The sequence below is a fragment of the Phocoena sinus genome, chromosome 4, assembly GCF_008692025.1.
Source record: "Phocoena sinus isolate mPhoSin1 chromosome 4, mPhoSin1.pri, whole genome shotgun sequence".
NCBI classification, from domain to species: domain Eukaryota; kingdom Metazoa; phylum Chordata; class Mammalia; order Artiodactyla; family Phocoenidae; genus Phocoena; species Phocoena sinus.
Genome location: NC_045766.1, coordinates 57,253,511 through 57,275,652, shown reverse-complemented (window position 1 = coordinate 57,275,652; position 22,142 = coordinate 57,253,511). Strand labels below are relative to the sequence as shown.

Sequence of the window (22,142 nt, the reverse complement as noted above, 5' to 3'; positions counted from 1 at the left end):
CCTAACTCATCTGCACATAATTTCACTTCAATGAAAATTGTTAATTGTGGCAAGTACTTTATCCAGACTTGCATAGCGATTTTTCATTCCTCACCTTGCAAGGGATACTTTCTTTTCTTTTGCCTATGCAGAATGGGTTGGTTGGTTGGTGGGTGGGTTTTTTCTTTTTTTTTTAAGTTTTGATCCAGTGACAGCTAATCAATGGATATCTAAAGTGGCAAAAGGAAAGTCAGACTCCTCACAAGCAGAATTGACATTTAATCTCACATAGATCGGTTCCTTCACAACACAACCCCAGGATGTTTCCAAGCAACTTATGTTTGACCCACAAAATTGAAAGGAACTGTACTTAAACTCAAGATAACCAAAATAGACTGGTGAATGGGAGCTGATAATATGCTGCTATCCCTTAAAATTCCCTGGTTCTAAATTAATTGCTTATTTTCTTATTCTTTATATTTTAATTAATAGTTAATTTTGTCATGGTTCTTATAGAAATTTTTATATACTAGTTTTACAATCAAAAAGTGAAAGGAGGGCTTCCCTGGTGGCGCAGTGGTTGAGAGTCCGCCTGCCGATGCAGGGGACACGGGTTCGTGCCTCTGTCCGGGAAGATCCCACATGCCACGGAGCGGCTGGGCCCGTGAGCCATGTCCGCTGAGCCTGCGCGTCCTGAGCCTGTGCTCCGCAACGGGAGAGGCCGCAGCAGTGAGAGGCCCGCGTACCGCAAAAAAAAAAAAAAAAAGTGAAAGGAAAATGTCAAACATACTTTTAGAGAAATGTTTTAAAGTATATAATTTTTGGAGATCAGTGAACAGGCTAGAATCCCCCTTCCAAAAAAAAAAGTGATCCTGTACTGTGATCTCCCTTCCCCCTTATTCTGATCTTCTGAGTTAACCTGCACAAAGAAGTCTGAGCTATTATCGAATGAGCTCAGTCTTCTCACTTTACAAATGATAAAAAATAATGTACAGATGGGTTTAAATGACTTGCTCAAGTTCACAGGGACAGTGGCAGCTGCTAGCACATACCTCTTTTCTTCGAAACCACTGATCGAGAATATGGGTATTGGAATTCAGAGAGGTAAGAGATTGCTGTAGTGTAGGGCCTTTGGAGAAAACGTCGTGGAGGAATTGAAACTGAAAAGATGTAAGCTTATTTTAAGCAAATCTTACTTTTTCACTAAAATAATACATGCTAGCAATAGAAGATTTGGGAAATGCTGAAAAGTACAAGGGAAGGTGATGGGGCAAATTCCTCATAATCCCAACTCATGAACTCAGTACCATGGGTGCATTTCTCTATAGTCTTTTTTTCCTCACACATTACCTGTTTTCTATCATTGTGATCATACTACATATCAAGGAACATTATAAATCAAGGCCTATTCCGTGTTGTAATAAACTCTTCATAAATTCCATTTTAATTGCCACATAACAGTCCATTTTTGCAATAATCTTCTTAACCTTGCTCTCATTTTTGAATATTTAGGCAGAAAGGAAAACTTTAACTGAAGAGGGGAAAGGTATCTAGAAGAGGGTATGTACTGATATATACAGAAAATTAAAATACTCACAGATGTGTATTTGAGCTTTGAGGTTATGGGTGATTTTTGTTTCATTCTTTATATTTTTCTCAATGGTACAAAAGCACTAGTATGCACACCTACTTTTACTGAGCATTTACCATGTGCTTTATGCCACAGACACACTTTCTCTTTTAGTCCTAATAATGACTAACCAAGACCACTAGTCTATCTTCATTTCAAGGATAAGGAGAATGCGACCTGGAGATATTAAAGGACTTGCAGAAGGCCAATGATGGAGCCAGAATTTGTTCCCAGGGTCATATGAGGAGAAAGTGTCTGTTCTTAACCACTATACTGCACAGCCCAAGTTTTCAATGAATATCTACCATTGTTATAATCAGAAAGCTATTTTAAAAATGAAAATGGATTGCAAATAATAGCTCGTTTCTGGTGTAAGCAGATAATTTATTACCTAGAGAGTGTAAAAAACGATCCACCAGCATCCCAGAACAGCTAAGAAAATCATCAATATGTAAAATCTCCTCAGTCATGTCTAAAATGTTTAAAATTCAAATATGTTTCAGGTTTCTCTGAAATTGATTAGGAATAGAAAAGAAGCAGTGTTAATTGCACTTACGTGAATGAAGTCTGGATTCTGAGACCAGATGAAAATTGATTGTGCTAAAAGTAGTCTTCTGTAATTAAATGAAACTGTGCGATGCACTTTAATTAGTCAGCAGAACTTATTCTAAGTGGTAACAGTCAGTCCTGGTGTATCTCATGAAATTAGGGCCTGACAGCTCCACCTCAACTGAGGTTCTCTTTTCACAGCAGTCTTATTTATTCATCTAACTGCTCTAATTTGAAGCTGCAGGAAAGGTGACTTTTGTAATAGAGATGTACACATTACAAAATCTTCCTCATTCTTTCATTCAAAAGACTTGTAATTGCTTTAGATTACAAGGAATCTCACTAAGGGAACTTAACTACCTCAGAAAGTACTTGAGGTCTTTGGCATTTCACATCACCCATCAGGGGGCTTCAGAAAGTCAGTAAACATTATAAAATTCACTTGATAGATTTCTCTCTGTTTCTATGCAGACAAGCTCAACCTGCATTTTTAAAAAGCTATTTAAGAAAGCATCTCCTCAGTATCTAAATGTGCAGGTTTCCTGGTATTTTTAAAAGGAAAGATAATTTTTCTTTTTATTATTTTTTAACCTTTCTTAAATTATAAAAAAAAATACTTATAGAAAATTCAGGAAGTACAGAAGAGCAAAAAAAGTGAGAAAAACATCACCCGTCATCCATTCAAAGACAGATTACTCCTAACATGGTAGGATATCTCCTTCTAGTGTTTTATCTAGCTGTTGTATATCTGGGATCATTCTGTTGGCACAATTTGGTGTTCTACTAGAAAGACTCTTTGAAAAAAGAAATTTTGAATATTATTCCTAACCTTAACCTGGGTAAGTGGTATCCATTCCATGGGCTTCTAGCATATCAGACACAGATTATCCAGATGCCTGCTGTCCTGAGCCTTTGTTGAGGGAAGGCCTCTACTGAAGGTACAGGACCCGTATCTGGGGTAGGAATGAGTATTCTGGACGTAATAAAGAAGGAGAACAAAAAGTACTATTTATTACTTAGTAGCCTGGGATTAATCACATTGGGCTGGCCCTTTCTCCCTGCATGTGTGTATTCAGAAGAAATAAGCTTATAATTATCATTCAAAGCAACTTTGAAGAAGAGGTGCCACCACAGAACAACCACCACCCAGGCATGAGGGTGGAGTAGAGGATGAGACTGGGAGGATTAAAAGATAAAGAACAACCTTTGATTGGATATCAACAAGTCACAGAATTTAGAATCACAGAAATTGAGATTTGCAGAGAAATTGGATCTCAGACTCAGGTGTTCAAGGAATACCCATCTCTTTGTTTTCTTTAAGGAAAATAAAGTGGTTTCCAAGCATCTCTTTTACCGAACCAGCAGGTAACAGTCTTAGGCACCAAATATGGAAGGCTTATGTGGTGCCAGAAAACAGAGCCTCCATCCTCTTGTCTGTCATGCTGACTGCTAACAGCCAACCAAGCCCCAAGTGGTTCCTCAAAATCCAGTTTCTCTCTACTTCTCTGCCATATGAGGATCAGAGTTCCTAGCACACCCTCTGTCATCCTCTGGGAGGTTGGGCCAATTTGCCAGAGAAATACCTAAAACCTAAGCATCATCTCCCACTCCTCTCAGAACCCACCACCCTCCTTTTCTTTTCCTGCCCCTGCAAATTCCCCCTCCTCTCTTAAGTTCTTTATGATACTTGCCTCTTTTTCCTCCCCTGCCCCCAGGACACCTCAAGTACTCTCTTCAGGCTTAGTAAACTAGAAGCCAACCAGGAACAGATCCTGAAGAAAAATTCTGCCTCAGTCCAGGAACACATACTTCCCCTGAAGTAAAGGAGAGCTAATGGCCTGGTGTCCCTTTTGGAAGACTTGAAAGTTATAAAGAGGAAAACACAAAGCAGTATTTTTCAAAAAAATCATCCTGCCATAGAAAAGACCTTGAAGGGCTTCACTGGTGGCGCAGTGGTTGGGAATCCGCCTGCCAATGCAGGGGACGTGGGTTCAGGCCCTGGTCCAGGAAGATCCCACATGCTGCGGAGCAACTAAGCCCGTGAGCCACAACTACTGAGCCCATGTGCCACAACTACTGAAGCCCATGTGCCTAGAGCCCATGTTCCTCAACAAGAGAAGCCCGCGCACCACAACGAAGAGTAGCCCACGCTCGGTGCAACTAGAGAAAGTCAGCTCGCAGCAACCAAGACCCAAAATAGCCCAAAATAAATACATACGTACATACATACATACCTTGAAGAGGTCTCAGTCGAGTTCACGCCCAAAGCTGTTCTCCTTCATTCTTTAGCACCAGGAAGCCACGTTTGCCATAAGGTGATGAGCATGAGCTTAGAATCCAGACTGTGGTTCAGATCCTGTGCAATCCCAGCTTTATGACCATAACCCTCTAGACTCAGTTTTCTCCTAGCACAGTGCTTGGTACAAAGTAGGATCAACCAATGTTGCTTTCCCTTGTCCATGGCCAGCTGCCCCCTCAAGTCACTGCCCAGCCAGTCCCAAAGCAGTTGCTCTAGTTCCTCATAGCCTAGGAGCAACTCTAGGAGAGACTGCCCTTTCTAAAGTGTGTGCCTGGTACCCACACTTGAAACTGTTCAAGGAATGGATTTATAGCTGAATTTGGTTTATGTGATCCTCGTTCCTCAGATGGTAACTATTTTCCTCCTGGAGAAAGTCGGAACTAATCTAGTTTGACACTTTGAGCACTGAGTGCCCTCCAGAAGCTCTTCAACCATGAGTATCATTGGATGTGGCCATTTTGAACACTTTATTCCTCCTCAGAACTCATTTTTATCTATGAGGAAAACTGTCTCTCTGGAAATAAACCAAATTATATAGCATGTTCTTAAATCTATCTCTCTTCATTTTTCCTGTCTCCTAGTCAGATACAGAGTTTTGGGATAAGATGCAAGCAGAATGGGAAGAAATGGCCCGGAGGAACTGGATATCGGAGAACCAAGAAGCCCAGAACCAGGTTACAATCTCAGCTAGCGAGAAGGTGATCATTTTTCTTCTTACATATGCTGACCAGTTTTCTCAACCTCTGTGGATCATATTTTTATAAATTAGTTGATAACTATTTTGTGAAAAAAATTCCAAGAATTAAACAGACAATTTCATGTCAATCTGACCTATAAGAAATTCTGGCACGTGAAAACAGTGTAATCTTCCAATGCGTGAAGGCAGCAAAGCTGGAATGGAATACACTTATTTTTTTTTATCAATGTTAAGACAGTTTGGCAGCCAACCAGACCTTGGCCAGTTACTGAACTAACACTGAGGGCGGGTTAGAACAAGAACTGGGCTAATCCCACAATGCCTGAGCCACATCAGTAAGCTGGCAGAAGTGATATCAGTGGGCAGGGGGGTAAAAAGGGGGGCTTAGGGCTGTATTTCACAGGTGGTCTTTATGCAGCTAGCAAAGAACTCAGTGGAAAAGATACACTTCACACAACCAGGTCAGGTCCCAAGGGGATTCCTCGGAGATATTCCCCTGAGAAGAGCCCCAGAAAATATGTGAGTACAGTCAGCAGCCAGTCCAATTACCCATGAAGTCCCAGTTGCTCTAGGATTTATGCTTTTAAAAGCACTTGGGAAAAAGAAGACACTTGAGAAATAAGTTTAAATGACTTGAAAGAAAGAGATGGAAAGATTGAATTTTCTTTCACAGGGGAAACATAAATATATAAATGTTTATGTTATGTTTTTTGGTGGTAGAGGAATTCTCAGTCATACTCAGTTCTGGATACCTTCCATGTTATTTAGTTCAACCCAACAAATTTTACTGTTTGCTCTAGATACTGGGGACTGTGATGAATAGTCTCTGATCTTATGGGATTAGCAATCTATGTAGTCGTTGAAATGTCTTTCTTCTTCCAGTATTCTCTGTCCCACAGTAGGTGAGGCAAAAATCTCATAAAATCAGATCAACCATCTCATTAAAACTAATTAGGTTAATTTTCCACAAAGAAATCGAGAGTGAGAAGAGAGAACATTGATGCAGAGCATCAGTCTCTGGGCTGTAATCCATGCACCAGAGCTCCCCACTCCCAGGGCCCCATATCCCTAACACCACTACATAAGCTGGTCATACCCTATGGATTTTGACAAAGAGTTTTGTCTTTCTAAGCACCTATGGAGAGTGAAGGTCTCCATTTGATGTATTTAAAAACCTTAGCATCATCAGCAGACTGGCTTATTTGTATCTATCAAATTGGAAGGATTTTATGACAATCTCTGCTACTAAGGTTGCAGCAAATAATATCTCTGATACTTCTGATGAGAGTCTGTCAGGACATACTTTCTCAAAAACAATTCAGCTACATGTATCAAGGGTCTCAAAATAGTTCATAGCCTTTAGCATAATAAATCCTTCTAGAAGTCTATCCTAAGGTAATAATCACATGCAGACGAAGATTTGAGCATGAGGCTTTCACCGTAGCTTTATTTATGACAACAACAACAAAAAAATATTGGCAGTAACCTGAATGTCCATCAAGAGGATTGATTAATTTTTAGCATAATATAAATAATTTTAACAACTAAAATTAAGTGGGGCTTAAGCTACAAACCTGCATATATAGTATGAACTTATTTAACTTATATACTCAGAAAAATACTAGAAGATTATTTGTACATTCTGTATTGTTTAAATTTTTGCAATAAAAGATCGTAACTTTAAAGCATACGTTCTCAGTGGAGAGATACAGCCCCCCAATGGGACAAAAACTGGTTTGAGGAGTAGAAGGTGAAATAAATCTTAGATATTACAATGGTTTGTAGCCCTCCAAAGGGCCACTGTATATAAACAGATGTGCAGTATGTGGTATTAACATTTCAAGGAAGTGAGTGGCAGCACTTAGCAAAAATATGTCCCAAAAGTCAGTATTTTAAAAATCTTATGGGGAAATGGCTAAAACAAAAAGAACAAAAGAAATGCCAGAAGGAAGACAAACTCCAGAATATTAGCAGTGATCATATTTAAGTCATGACATTATAGGTAACTTTTTGTTTCTTTTCATATTATTCGATAACAAAATAAGATTATCTAACATTTACACAATGAAAATGTACCACAGTCAAAATAAGGGGAAAAAGAGCAATTTATACTTAATTGAAATTAATCAAATAACTTAAATAAAATTGATTGAATTCAAATTTAAAAAGAACTGACTGAATATAACAATGAAGAGTGAAATCAATGGATCTGTGTTGGCCCCTCTGTGTTGTAGGGATATTACTTTCACACTGAAAACCCCTTCAAGGACTGGCCTGGAGCATTTGAAGAAGGCTTAAAAAGGCTGAAGGAAGGGGACCTGCCAGTTACCATCCTGTTCATGGAGGCAGCAATTCTTCAGGACCCTGGAGATGCAGAGGTGTCATTTCCCTTCATCCTGCCGGGCTTGGAAAGGGGCGGACAGAGGGTGACAGAGAGTTCTGCTAGGTGGCATTTTCATCAAGTTTCCCAAAGGAGTTAACGTGGCTAAGTCTGATATGTGTTTGAAAGTTAAAAATAGGTACCTATTTTCTAACCAAATCTGCAGTGTCTACAGTGCCCAAAAATAAAAGGTGGAGACAAGAAACAGAAAACCAAAACTGCCAACCTAGAGGCTCAGCAGTAGTTTTCATGGGGCAGAGTATGATTTTATCTGGGTCTAGAGCCATACCATATCTCACCCTTGATTTACTCACTCAGCATTTATTGAGCACATATTGTATCCCGAGAATTGTGCCAGGAATTGGCTTAAATTTTGTTTTTTTATAAATTTATTTATTTATTTTTAATTTTGGCTGCATTGGGTCTTCGTTGCAGTGCACGGGCTTCCCATTGAGGTGGCTTCTCTTATTGCAGAGCATGGGCTCTAGGCACCTGGGCTTCAGCAGTTGTGGCTCGTGGGCTTAGTTGCTCTGCGGCATGTGGGATCTTCCCGGAGCAGGGTTCGAATCCGTGTGCCCTGCATTGGCAAGCAGGTTCTTAACCACTGCGCCACCAGGGAAGTCCTAAAATATTGAAGAGGTAGAAAAAAAATGGACCAGTTGAAAGGACACATTTGTGATCTATCTGGAAGACAAGTAAATAAATCAATGTAGTATAATAAATGCAGTGTCAGAGTACGCACAGGAGAGCCGAGAGCAAGGGTTCTGACCCAGCCTTCCCCTCCAAGTGAATCCAAAGCTGAATTTTGAGGGAGAGAGGATTAAAAACTGCAGGGGAGTCCAGCTGTTTTTAAGAGGGAATGGTTTGTGGGTGGGCAGAGGGACAGGAAACATTGGATCCATGGTGAGAAGGGGAGGAGACAGTGGCAGGAGAGGGGGGAAGAAGAGGTAGCCAAGAGTTGAACTTCATCCTGAAAGCCATGGGGAACCATTATGGGACACGATCAGATTCACATGTTAGAAAAGCCCCTTTCTCTGAGACATGAAGGGTGAGTGGAGATGGAGACTGGGAGACACCAAAGAGGCTTCTGCAATTTTATTTTGGTCCACTAATTTTCCCAAACTGCAAAGGCCTGTAATAAGACACTGGCAGGTATCAAATCTTCTTTTTTAGTTTGTGATTTTCAGGAAACATCTTATAGGGGGATATTCCCAGAGGAATTTGCAGAAATGTATTATATACGCAGTGCTGAGAAAGCAGTACAGAACAGTGGTTAAGCCTCTGGGCTCTGCTATCCTAACCATGTGGGTTCAAATCCCTGCTCTACCACTTGTTAGCCATGAGCCACGTGATCTGGGACAAGCCATTTAAACCCTCTAAGGTTCAGTTTCCTCACATGTAAAATGGAAATCACAATTATAACTATCTCATTGGGTGTCGTGAGGATAAGTTCATACAAATAAAATGCCCAGTTTAATGCCTGGCACATCAATGTTTAGCCTTTATCATTATTATTGTTTGTACTTAGTTTGTATAGAAAGAACAAGTAAACTAATTATTGATACTACTTAAAGCACCTAGTATCTTGTTAGTCAAAATGTTGACAGTGAAATGAGATTGAATTGAGAGTTGGAATTCTGAACCAAAATATTGGTATTTTTAAAAGATCTAAGTATCAATGTAGAAGAGAAAGTCATTGCGTTAAGAGGAAACTACAACCCTCCCAACAAAATAGTGTCATCTTACATTTCTAAGTGCTATGTGTTTTCATATATATTATATCATTTGACGCAACAACCCTGGGAGGTTTAATAAAAAGGTATACATTATTATCCCAGGTTCATAACTGAGAAAATGAGGACACTTGGTAACTGATGGATCCTAGACCAGGACCCAGGGCTTCTCAATCGATGGAGAGCCCAACGCTAAGATAATGGACGATCTGTGAATGGTAAAAATGACACCACACCCAAAGGCTAGGAAGATGCCCCCAGAGAAAGACTGTTTCATCAATCTTTTCTTAAGAAGCATTCTAAGATGTATGAAAGGTAAAATCAAATTAGAAGCTGCTCTGTATATGTTTGAAAGATTTAAAAGAATCACTGATATTCTGGGGGTAGAAATACTTAGTATTTTTTTATGAGTTTATATGGTATGCGTAATAATAACCCATGAGGGAAAAAGCCGATACAATTTTTACAGGACTTTAAGATGACTCCCTATGTTTTCATAGAGTTCTGTTTTAAAATGTTCATAGCATTGCTTCTCAAAGAAGAGAGTTATGCAAATCTTTTAAAATCCCTAAGACTCTGATACACCCCCAGCAAATCTGAGGACAATGTGTGTAATGAGAGGTTTTGTTGATGCGTATTGCGCTTGTAATGGTGTAATTATAAGTATATAAGTAGAAATATTTTATATTAAAAATTTTCATTCCAGGTGTGGAAAACGTTAGATCTGTTTGAAGATATTCTTCACATTATTGACCATTGCAAAGGATTAGAAACAACGTAGAGGAACAAGGGAATTGGTTGAGGGAATAATGGGATATCTGTTTAACAAAATTTAAATTAAAAAATATAAGGGAGATTTTATAAAAACATGAAAGTGCTGATAATGTAATATAAAGTGTAAATGTAGACTATAAAATTATATATACATTATATTGCATTTTATATGTGTTTTATGCTTTTTAACAATGATTATATTAAGTGGTGAACACATTGTAGCGAGGTTCGTTTTGTTTCCCCTAGTTCCTAAATTTCCTGTTACCTCTTATAATAACTGCTTGACTTTCATTTATACAAACTAATTCTATTTTGTACATCTTCTGGTTCCTTATTGTAAACTTTAGACTATTTAGCTAAATTTCTGAGTTATTTTTCTACCTCTTTTCCTGATAGATGCATCGTTTTATGTATTTATCTTTTGATTTTAAGATACCTAATATCATGAAATCTCAGAAACTCAGAGGTTTCCATGAGCCACAGGAGAGAATAAATACTTAGAGTTTGTAAATAATGACAGAGAATCTTGACCCAGATGTCACAAGAGAGTTTGAATGAAGAAATGCATGTGATGTTTTTCCCTTTTACAAGACTCTCACAACCGAGACAGGCTGCTCTGCACAGAGGGATCTGTCACATTTAAACGAACCAACTAAAGCACATGAGTGATTCTGCTTACTCTTGTAATGTTGACATCAGTTGTTTTTTGTAGGCATGGCAGTTCCTCGGGATAACCCAGGCAGAGAATGAAAATGAACAAGCAGCTATTGTCGCCCTCCAGAGGTAGATGAAGCTAAGTGCAAAATCATGGGCCTGATGGACACTTCTTAATGGACTTCCTGTGGTTTCAGATTTGTCCTTTGACCCTTAAGTACACTGTAAAAATGTGACCAGGATAAGTGCCAAGATGCCACATATTACTTCCATTTAGCTCTGGAAAACAATTTATGAAGACATCATGTTCTTAAATTGCAGTGTTTTACCAACTACAAATTGGCCTTCATTGGCACAAAAGAGTCTACGTCAAAAGCAGTCATAAAGTAGACTCGTTGAATCAATAGTTCTTTTTAGCTTTCTAGCCTTTTGTGGCATCTGAAAGTTTTCTTCAGGAAAAACATACTCAAAATAATCTCAATGTAATTTTAGTTCCATGTGTCTATGGAGAATCTCCTGAGATAGTTTCAGCATCCTGAACCCCTGACTAAAGTTCTAGACTACTTTGGTGGGTGTAGAATCACATCTTACTTGATTAGAGCCTCTATTTAAACCCTGGGAAAATAGCCCCTACCAAATAGACTTTCCCTTTCCCTACTCTTTCTTATAAATAGATAAATGTATATTTATTATACATCCATGTATATGTAATCTCTTCCTAAAGAACTGATATAGGTTCTGTCTAGGGCTTGCTAAGCAAAGTCTTATCCACAGATCACCAGCATCGTCATCACCTGGGAGCTTGTCGTACCTGCACAACCTCAGGCTGCCCCCACCCCCAGGCCTATTAGATCAGAATCTGCATTTTACCGGATCCCCAGATGACTCTCATGCACATCAGAATTTGAAAAGCCCTTGCCAGCGGCCAGTGGGGTAGCATGAGGGGGAGCAGCTGTAGCCAGTGCCTCCTAAACCCACATTAGTAGTTGAAACATGGGGAATTTCCCTCTCCTTTATGAAACACTGTAGTCTTTCATTTCTTAACATCCAAATTTAGTTCAAGTCAGTTTGCTTTGTGGACAAGATACATTTAATATGTTGATAGTAGATCGGCATTAAAATAGTGATATTCCCTACTTCTCATTAGATGAATTACTAATAAATTATATGCAGAATTAGCCTCACTTTCTATTGTTTTTAAACCATTTCATTAAAATTACCAAATCTAGCACTAATCAGGCTGAGTTTTAACTTTCTTAAAAATATGCAGAGGTCCCAATTTTCATGTAGATAAATACGGTATTTCCAGAGACAACATAAACTTAGCAATGTTTTTGCACCATTTAATTGAGACCTCAAATTTTCTAAAGAACTGTTCAGACTCTGGCTCCAAAAAAAAATCTGAAATTGGCTTTTATTTTGCCTTCTTTCAGGTGCTTAGAATTGCAGCCCAACAACTTGAAAGCTTTGATGGCTTTGGCTGTGAGTTACACTAACACCGGACATCAGCAGGATGCCTGTGAAGCTTTAAAAAACTGGATTAAGCAAAATCCAAAGTACAAATACCTTGTGAAGAGCAAGAAGGGGTCTCCAGGCCTCACCCGGCGGATGTCAAAGTCTCCCGTTGATAGGTATCCTTCTCATTAAATTACATCTGTGTACACAATCACCTTCAGGGCAACTAATGAGCCTCGGTCCCCACCACCACCCATTTCAGGATGGTTTGTAGGACAGCATTCTGCTGGAAGAGCAGCACTGACCACAAAGATTGATGCCGAGACCAGAGCCAAACTTTGGGCAAATGACCTACATTGTGGACACTCCCAGACGTTTATCTGAGTACTGTATTTCAAAGCCAAATGCTCTAGACATATAATTAACCTAAAATAAGTTATAATAAATACCAATGTGCCAAGTTTTGTAAAGCCTGAGAATTAGGTGTGGGGAAAAAGGAAAGTCCTTTCTTCTGGGAATTTTGTTTCTATCAGCAATAAATCATGATGTTAAATTCTCACTCAAGCCTTAGTAAAGTTAGCCCTGGGGTTTTCTACATTGTCATCATGGGGTCCATGGAACTCTCCTCATCAAGACCTTACTTAGCACAGTCTTATCTGTGTACAACAACATATTTCGTGAAAATCAGGTATTTTTTAACCTACAATATTAATAGTCCTCTCATTAAGCTAAGATATTTTAAGCAAGATTTTTCCAGACTGTTCCCCTGAAACAGCAAACATACTAGTAAGTCACTTATGTTCAGACTATTTGGATTACAAATCTAACTTGTTTCCCTTGTAGCTCTGTTCTGGAAGGAGTGAAGGAATTATACCTAGAAGCTGCCCACCAAAATGGAGATATGATCGACCCAGACCTACAGACAGGTCTGGGGGTACTGTTCCACCTGAGGGGAGAATTTAATAGAGCAATAGATGCATTTAATGCTGCCTTAACTGTTCGGCCAGAGGTAAGTGCACAGCAAGAAACCATAAGATTCTCTGTTAAAAATAAGTTTTCACAGGCTACGCTTTGTGCATTTCTGCTGCACTTTATTTCCCTGCATCCAGTGGTTTAAAGTGATCAGTACTGATATGCTACAGTGACTGTTAATACTTAGATACCTAAAATAGAAACATGATTTGCCTGACAGCATCAAATAGTAGCAGCTCTTTGATGAATGAAAGTCATTTCAGAGGGTTGTCCATAAAGATTTTTGAGTAATTCACCTGTCATGGTCCTTGTCCATGAGCATTGGATACAGTTTTAGCTATCATCTTTCAGCAGGGAACAGGGGAATACTCTGTCAGTGTGGCTTCTAGGGGTTGTTAGAGAGCTCTAATTTTGTCATCAGGACTATTCATTGTGGAACCGCCTCGGGGCGACCTTGGCAAACGGAGACCGCAGCGAGGAAGCCGTGGAGGCCTACACACGAGCGCTGGAGATTCAGCCAGGCTTCATCCGGTCCAGATACAACCTGGGGATAAGCTGCATCAACCTGGGTGCCTACAGGTGAAGTATGGCAGCAGGCTAACAACCAATAGCCATGCTCAGGGCTGAGGTTAAATAATCTGAAAGGTGGTTTCCCAGTAAAAATACCTCCTTTTGTAATCTCCTCTTGTTAAGAGTAAGTTTCAAACCTTCAGATCCATCATTGGGGCATCTTGTGAAATGTACATTCCCAGGCCCCTCTCCCAGAGATTTTGATTGATTGGGGCTTAGGATAAGTCATCTGCATTTTTAACACCCCCAAGGGCAACTCTTTGAGAAACATGAGCAGTTCAACCCTTCATTTCCCAGGTAAGGAAGAAAAGAACCGTGGCGGGGTGGGAACGAGGGAACCCAGCAGAATGACTCAAGAGGGTCTCAAGGCCAGTTTTTGGCAAAGCACAACCAAGAATTCAGGTTTTCTAAACCAGGGGTCCCCAACCCCTGGGCCGCAGACCAGTATGGGTCCGCAGCCTGTAAGGAACCGGGCCACACAGCAGGAGGTGTGTGGTGGGTGAGCGAGAGCTAACCTTCATCTGCTGCCCCCATCACCCGCGTCACCGCCCGCGTCACCGCCCGCGTCACCGCCATCTCCCCACCCCCGGCTGTGGAAAAATTGTCTTCTACGGAGCTGGTCCCTGGTGCCAAAAAGGTGGGGGACCGCTGTTCTAAACCTAATTTACCAGTAAAGTTAGTTATTAAAGGAAAAAGGAACAGATTTTTAAATGGTGGGTTTAGAGTTTGAAATGTCTTTCTCCTCCTCTCTTGACCTCCTCATTATCATTCAGGTCTATACCCTCTGTCTGTTCCCCATCAACACGGACCATAAATGACCAAAAGTTTGGGTGATTTTTTTCTTCTTTCTTTTCCTATTTTTTTCTATTTTCTAAACCAGGTATTACTTTCATAATTGGAAAAAAAAGAGAAATTAATGTTAGTTTTAAACTCCACAAAAAATGTAAACCCTTTCTCATTCTCAGAAAGAGCCAGGCTCTTAGGATCAGACAGATTTGGGTTCAAATCATAGCTCTGCCATTTACTGGTTTTATAACTCTGGGCATATAACTTTGAGCCTCAATTTCTTCACTTGCATGAAAACAAAGAGGTAATAGTATCTATCTTGCAGGATTTTTTTTTTTTTTTAGTAAATTTATTTATTTTTGGCTGCACTGGGTCTTCGTTGCTGTGCACGGGCTTTCTCTAGTTGCTGCGAGCGGGGGCTACTCTTTGTTGCGGTGCGCGGGCTTCTCTTGTTGTGGAGCACGGGCTGTAGGCACGTGGGCTTCAGTAGCTGTGGCTCGAAGGCTCTAGAGCGCAAGCTCAGTAGTTGTGGCACACAGGCTTAGTTGCTCCGCGGCATGTGGGATCTTCCCGGACCAGGGCTTGAACCCGTGTCCCCTGCATTGGCAGGTGGATTCTTAACCACTGTGCCACCGGGGAATCCCCCTTGCAGGATTATTGTTCAGGTTAAATGTAATTGCCTAGCACAGAGCAGATGCTCAATACCTAGTAGGTGCTATTATTATGAGTGTTACCATTGCCATCATCATCATGATTATTATTGTTATTATTTAGATAAGTCATGAGAGAGCTGCATAACTGGATTGCAGTCTTTTGACATCTGAAGAATTGCTGTCTCTGAACTGCGTTAGAGCATTGTGCCACTGGCAAATATTGAAGCTTTAGAAACTAATTGCTGCATTTATACTCAAAGGATCTTAGAAAGAACATTAGTCACTGGATTACACTCTGTCTTCTATGAGGATCTTAGGTCAAAACCAAGAATAGCTGAGTGATTCCTGAGCAGCAGGTTTGTTTTATTTTGTGGCTGTTGTGAAATGTGCCACTGCAGAGGCCCTCTTTACCGCAGCTCCACAAAGGGCCGGAGTCAAATCTGTGCTGTCCGTTCCATATACTAGCTTCATTCCTGGCTCTGTCTGATTTCCCTAACCTGATGTTATCTTTACTACCTTTATTCACTGACTAGGTTGGTTCTTATGTACTTTATGACACCTTAGGCCCTTCTTTTGGAGCAAGGAGAGATGTAAATAAATACATGTGTACACATAGACATATTGAGTTCACTAAAGGAGGCCTTTTTAAAACAAAATCGAAGTATAGTTGATTTACAATGTTGTGTTAGTTTCTAGTGTACAGCAAAGTAATTCAGATATATATTTTTTCAGATTCTTTTCCATTATAGTTTATTACAAGATATTGAATATAGTTCCCTGTGCTGTACAGTAAATCCTTGTTGTTTATCTATTTTATATATAGAGTGTGTATCTATTAATCCCAAACTCCTAATTTATCTCTCCCCCACGTTTCCCCTTTGGTAGCCATAAGTTTGTTTTCTGTGTCTTGTGAGTCAGTTTCTGTTTGGTAAGCAAGTTCATTTGTATCATTTTTTTAGATTCCATAAATAAGTGATATCATATATTTGTCTTTATCTGACTGACTTACTTTACTTAGTATGATAATCTCTAGGTCCATCCATGTTGCTGCAAATGGCACTATTCCGTTCTTTATTTTTTTATGGCTGAGTAATATTCCATTGTGTGCGTGTGTGTGTGTGTGTGTACCACACCACATCTTCTTTATCCATTCATCTGTCAATGGATATTTAGGTTGTTTCCATGTCTTGGCTATTGTAAATAGTGCTGCTATGAACAATGGGATGCATGTATCTTTTCAAATTAGAGTTTTCATCTTTTCCAGATATATGCCCAGGAGTGGGACTGCTGGATCATACAGTAGCTTTATTTTTAGTTTTTTAAGGAAACTCCATACTGTTTTCCATAGTGGCTGCACCAGTTTACATTCCCACCAACAGTGTACAAGGACTCGCTTTTCTCCCCACCCTCTCCAGCATTTGTATTTGTAGACTTTTCCTTTTAATAAATTTATTTTTGGCTGTGTTGGGTCATTGGGTCTTCGTTGCTGCGCGTGGGCTTTCTCTAGTTGCAGTGAGTGGGGGCTACTTCGTTGTGGTGCGTGGGCTTCTCATTGCAGTGGCTTCTCCTGTTGAGAAGCATGGGCTCTAGGTGCATGGGCTTCAGTAGTTATGGCACGTGGGCTCAGTAGTTGTGGCTCACAGGCTCTAGAGCACAGGCTCAGTAGTTGTGGCGCACGGGCTTAGTTGCCCGGCTGCATGTGGGATCTTCCCAGACCAGGGCTCGAACCCATGTCCCCTGCACTGGCAGGCGGATTCTTAACCACTGTGCCACCAGAGAAGTCCCTATTATTTGTAGACTTTTTGATGATGGCCATTCTGACTGGTGTGGTTATAGTTTTGATTTGCATTTCTGTAATAATTAGCGATGTTGAGCATCTTTTCATGTGCCTGTTGGCCATCTGTATGTCGTCTTTGGAGAAATGTCTGTTTAGGTTTTCTGCCCATTTTTTGATTAGGTTGTATGGTCTTTTGCTATTGAGCTGTATGAGCTGTTTGTATATTTTGAAGATTAATCCCTTGTCGGTTGCATCATTTACAAACATTTCCTCCCATTCCGTAGGTTGTCTTTTCATTTTGTTGATGGTTCCTTTGCTGTACAAAAGCTTATAAGTTTGATTAGGCCCCATTTGTTTATTTTTGCTTTTATTTCTTTTGCCTTGGGAGACTGACCTAAGAAAACATTGGTACAATTTAAGTCAGAGAATGTTTTGCCTATGTTCTCTTGTAGGAGTTTTATGGTGTCATATCTTATATTTAAGTCCTTAAGCCATTTTGAGTTTTTTATTTTTGTGTATGGTATGAGGGAGTGAGTGTTCTAATTTCATTGGTTTACACATTAAGCTTTAGAAAGGCCTCCTTTAGCATGTAAATTTTCTAAAGCTTTAGGATGAGTTTTAATTGTAACTCCTTAGTGTAGAAAAATATACTTGAGGGGCCAATAAAATATTTTCTTGACATTCACAGATGTAAGACTCAGTAGGGCAACTATTTGCAGGAGGCCATGAAAATCCATAACAGGTAGAAATGGACAAACTTTGTTGAGGTGTGAATTTTTTATCTCAAGCAGAAAGTCTCCTGTATAAGAGCAAGTCAATTTTAGGGTTGCCAGATAAAATGCAGAACGCCCAGCTAAATTTGAATTTCAGATAAATACCAAATATGTTTCTAAGATAAGTATTTCCCAAATATTGCATGGGATATACTTATACTGAAAATTATTCGTTGTTTATCTGAAATTCAAATTTAACTGTGCATCCTGTATTCTTGTTTGCTAAGTCTGTCCACTTGAATCAGATAGATATTTTGGAAGAGCAAAGTGTTTTGGCTAAAATGTGTGGGTCTTTTATTGTCATGTAGAATATGGGAAATTTTGTGAAGTAATAAACATCTTGCATTTTTTCCTGAGAAAAAAGGCCATCTAGAGAGACATAAGCTTTAAATGCATTCTGAAAATAAGTTTCACTTGTGGTATAAGTGGGTGCTTAGGAAATAACAACCCTCAATAGAGATGTGGCCCAGAAGAAAGCCAGGAGTTGGTATCCACCAGTCTTGGGGCTTCTCCCTCAAGAACTGCAGGTGTCTGTGTATGTAACTATAACATGCGCTATTTGTCATCTCACACGTTCTATACAGAGTCAAAGTCGAGCCCTCTCCTCCTACTGTATACAATTGAAATAAGGGGAGGAAATTGGCATGAAACCTGGGTGGAGCTTAAAATGCTACCCTTTTGTCAGTAGGAACTTCAAAATAGAACTTAGACAAAAAAATCTTAACCTTTTCAAAAGTGAGGACCCCTTTTTAATTAAAAACAGAAATCTCATCCCATTTGATATGTGATGTTTTTAGTATTAGTATAATGAGGGAGAGCTACTATAAAATGAAGAATACTTTTAAATGAATGTGCTTTTTATTAATCACGACATACCATTTAAAACAATTTAAACTTATTCATACACATATGTGTGTAACATTTGAAAACTATTCCCACTTGTACACGTAGTCTTCTGAGTCCCCTCAAAGGCCTCTGAGTTCTCAAGCTGGGGAAAAGGTTTAGACTATCTTCGTGAGAAAACCTGGAGTTGCTTGACAAGGCTAACAGGTTCGACTATTCTGTTACTCTCCACGGCTCTCGGAGACCAGTGCCACACATCGGGGCAGGAGCAGCCTGTGCGGGAGGGCATGCAGGAAGGCATTCCAGCACCTTCCTTCCCCAGAGTTCTTACAGGCCTAGGATGATGAGAGGAATTGGAGTCACTGTCATTCGAGCTGCCTTCCTGTGCCGAGGAAGCCAGAAAGGGCCTCCAAAGTAAACTCTCCGTGTGCATCTGCTATCAATCCTCTTCTCTTCCTTGATTACAAGAAACCCAGAAGAGGGTTGATGAGAACACTCCCTTCCATTACCCAGGTTGCTACCTACAGCGCAACCATTCCCCAACTGCCCTTTACTTCTGGGCAAATCTAACAATATAGATGAGCAAATGCCTGGATCGTGTGCATTGGAATCAGAAATCCAGCCTCGCTTTCTTTATGGTTTCTTACCAGATGCTTAACAGTGACTACCTCGTAGAATTAAATGAGATCAAGTATGTGAAAAGCTTTTAAGAAGAGTACAGAAGATACAAGTGAAAGAGGCGTCATTCTTAGCAAAGACAAGTTTGTCGGATAAATATTACACGTTCCTAGGTGACAGGAAAGCTGAAGGGGGCAGTCCCGGCCGGTACACCGGGCACGCAAGCAAGAGAGCACGGTAATGGACCACGGGAGCTAGGCCTCTGGACAGCATCTGACTCAGTGGGTCACACACTTTGTATTCTTGGGACCCCTTTCCACTTTTAACAACTATTGAGAACCTCGAGGGGCTTTTGTTTATGTGGGTTACACCTATCAATATTTACCATATTAGAAACAGAGAAAAGTTTGAGATTCATTTAAAAATAATAAACTAATTACATGTTAACATGAATTATATATTTTATTAAAAAAATTATTCTCCAAAACAGTTTAGTGAAAAGAGTGACATTCTTTTATCATTTTTACAAATTTCTTTAATATCTTATAGAAGACACATTCTCACCTCTGCTTCTGCATTCAATCTATTGGGATATCACACATCATATAGTCACTGGAAAATTCCATTGTATATTCATGAGAAAATGAGAGTGAAATGGTAAAATGACATCTCAGTATTATTGTAAAAATAATTTTGACCTCACTGATCCCCAGAGTTCCCCAGACCACGTGAAGAACTACTGACCTAACTTAATGATAGGAGCTTTCACATAAATGATTCAGCTGCACCTCACAGCAAGGCTTTAAAATGACTTTTATTCTCCCTGTAATACAGCTGGGGAAACTGAGGCTTGGAGAAGAAATATGCCTAAGGCTAAACAACTGGCATCCAAGTCCAGCTGCTTTGATAACAAACTCAACTCAGCCCGGCTGCCTCCCACTTTGAGAAAACTTAAACTAATGAGAAAAGTTAAGCTACTTCGTTTCTGAGTAAGGCCAGATGCCTCCTCTGGTTATATAAATCACATCTGCAGATGTATTAAGTCTTCAAATCATTCCTGGAGTAAGGGGAAATCAAATGCATTAATGAGTTAGCAATGGTTTTGCTATTATTCTTCCTGTCCCACATGACATACCTAAAATAAAGTTTGCTCTCCTTTTTTCTTTGTCTTCACTATATTTAACAATGACTTTTCACAGAGGAATAATGAGAGAATCAGAAAGTTGCTCACCTGATGATCCAAAACACCAGAGTGGTGACTTAGGATTTTTAGACTAAGATAACTTAATTCATTTATTTCTAAGTTTGCTAACTCTGAAATCTGTTGCATTTTTAAATGCCTGTTTTTCTACCCTCTTAGAGAAGCGGTCAGCAATTTTCTCACTGCCCTCAGTTTGCAAAGAAAGAGCAGGAATCAACAGCAAGTTCCTCATCCTGCAATCTCTGGGAATATCTGGGCTGCCCTCAGAATTGCCCTTTCTCTGATGGACCAACCAGAACTCTTCCAGGCAGCTAATCTCGGTGACCTGGATGTCCTCCTGAGAGCTTTCAACTTGGATCCTTGATGGAAAAGAAAAAAATAAAAAGAATCCCTGATCTGTGTAATTGTACTGAGAAATGCAAAACTATTTCATTATGAATTCCAAAAAGGATAAAACGGATGTTCAAAAGGCTATGGTGATATAACTCAAGGGAATTCCTACAGACAATGCCCAGTCTCTGTTCAGATCCAAAAGCACAAAACATTATATAGTCAAGGTCAGGCTCAGAAGAATTGATAGACACAAACCAAGATTAAGTAACTGTGTGAATACTCTTCACAAGCTGCAAGCATATTGCAAGTTTGTTCTTTGGGGTTTTGTCCCCACTTGCAGCTGATGACACATCTAAGGAACTTGCTCATGGGACACCTGGAGAAAGCACTGCCTTGGATCAGGGAATTGTGTTTCTGAACTGTCCCCTGAAATTCCCCCTTTTACCAGATTGAACATAGTTTGGGCCAAGGTGCATGCACATATATTAACTCTTGACTGAAGAGAGGCATTGCTTAAACCTGTTCCAATTTTAACTTATATTGTTGCCCTTTGATTCCAGAGAGGGAGCTTTGCTGGCAAAAGCAGTTTTTGCACTAGAAATTTTTGCTCTTCCCAATCAAAACTTTTCTGGGATTGTATATATGCACTTTAATATTTTTGCCTTGCTGGAGTTTTGTTCCGTTGCTCCAATTTTTAACCTGGAGGTAAAAGATTAGAGAACTCAGCCTTGTTTGATCAACGGACCAAATAACAATTCCTGAAAATAGTTTTTCATAGCGTAGGGTTTTGAAGGAACGTTTTTCTTAAAGCAGATATGACATAGGGTGTAGTATGTCAAACACAGATCTTATTCACATGCTTTTCTGGGACTGTATGAACTTAAGCAAGAGATAAGGTAGTATCTCTTCACAAATTCTGTGCAGGGAGAAAGTTTGATGATATTGTGATTTCTACTGAGTTAACATTAACTTGCTTAAATGCCGTATTTTCCTTGCTTTCTAACTGCTCTGCACAGTTAATATTTCTTTTAAATTGTTAACATTTTAAATAGTATTTAAAAGTGATAAATACATCTGTTCCTTAAAATTATGTGTTTTCTTAGTTCCATAATAATCTGCACTGCTCACCCTTTTGCATTCTAAGTGATAGAAGATCAATATTTTCTAGCTGAAGCTCACTGAATGTCAGTGGTTTAATATGAAAGATGCATGCCTGGCTTTCACTTTGAACATTTGTCAAGCATCAGGAATTTTCTGCTGGCGGTGATGTTTAATTGGTTATATTCCACTCAGTTCTTCAGAGCGTTTTGTGCCTGTTGGGAGTTTGGTGATTAGTTGGAAAGACACCATTTTTTAAAGAATTAGAAAAATTGTTTGCAAAATGGTAACCAAAATATAATTTCACTGATGGTCCAATTCTAGTAATTTATCCTGGGAAATTGTCCCATTCTTCTTTATTGTGTCTC

General features: G+C 39.6%; 1 protein-coding gene across 3 annotated transcripts in view; it reads left to right on the top strand.

Annotated features, from left to right (window-relative positions):
• The window catches only part of PEX5L (peroxisomal biogenesis factor 5 like), a 185,147-nt gene extending 163,798 nt beyond the window's left edge, over positions 1-21,349 (top strand). For all 3 annotated transcript variants that reach the window (XM_032630787.1, XM_032630786.1, XM_032630788.1), the window contains 7 exons: positions 5,039-5,155; positions 7,389-7,532; positions 10,754-10,824; positions 12,129-12,326; positions 12,994-13,159; positions 13,544-13,701; positions 20,503-21,349. In XM_032630787.1, coding sequence (XP_032486678.1) covers positions 5,039-5,155; positions 7,389-7,532; positions 10,754-10,824; positions 12,129-12,326; positions 12,994-13,159; positions 13,544-13,701; positions 20,503-20,707 — 1,059 coding nt within the window. In that variant the 3' untranslated portion in view covers positions 20,708-21,349. The remainder of the gene's footprint in view (positions 1-5,038; positions 5,156-7,388; positions 7,533-10,753; positions 10,825-12,128; positions 12,327-12,993; positions 13,160-13,543; positions 13,702-20,502) is intronic.
• The last annotated feature ends 793 nt before the right edge of the window (positions 21,350-22,142 follow it).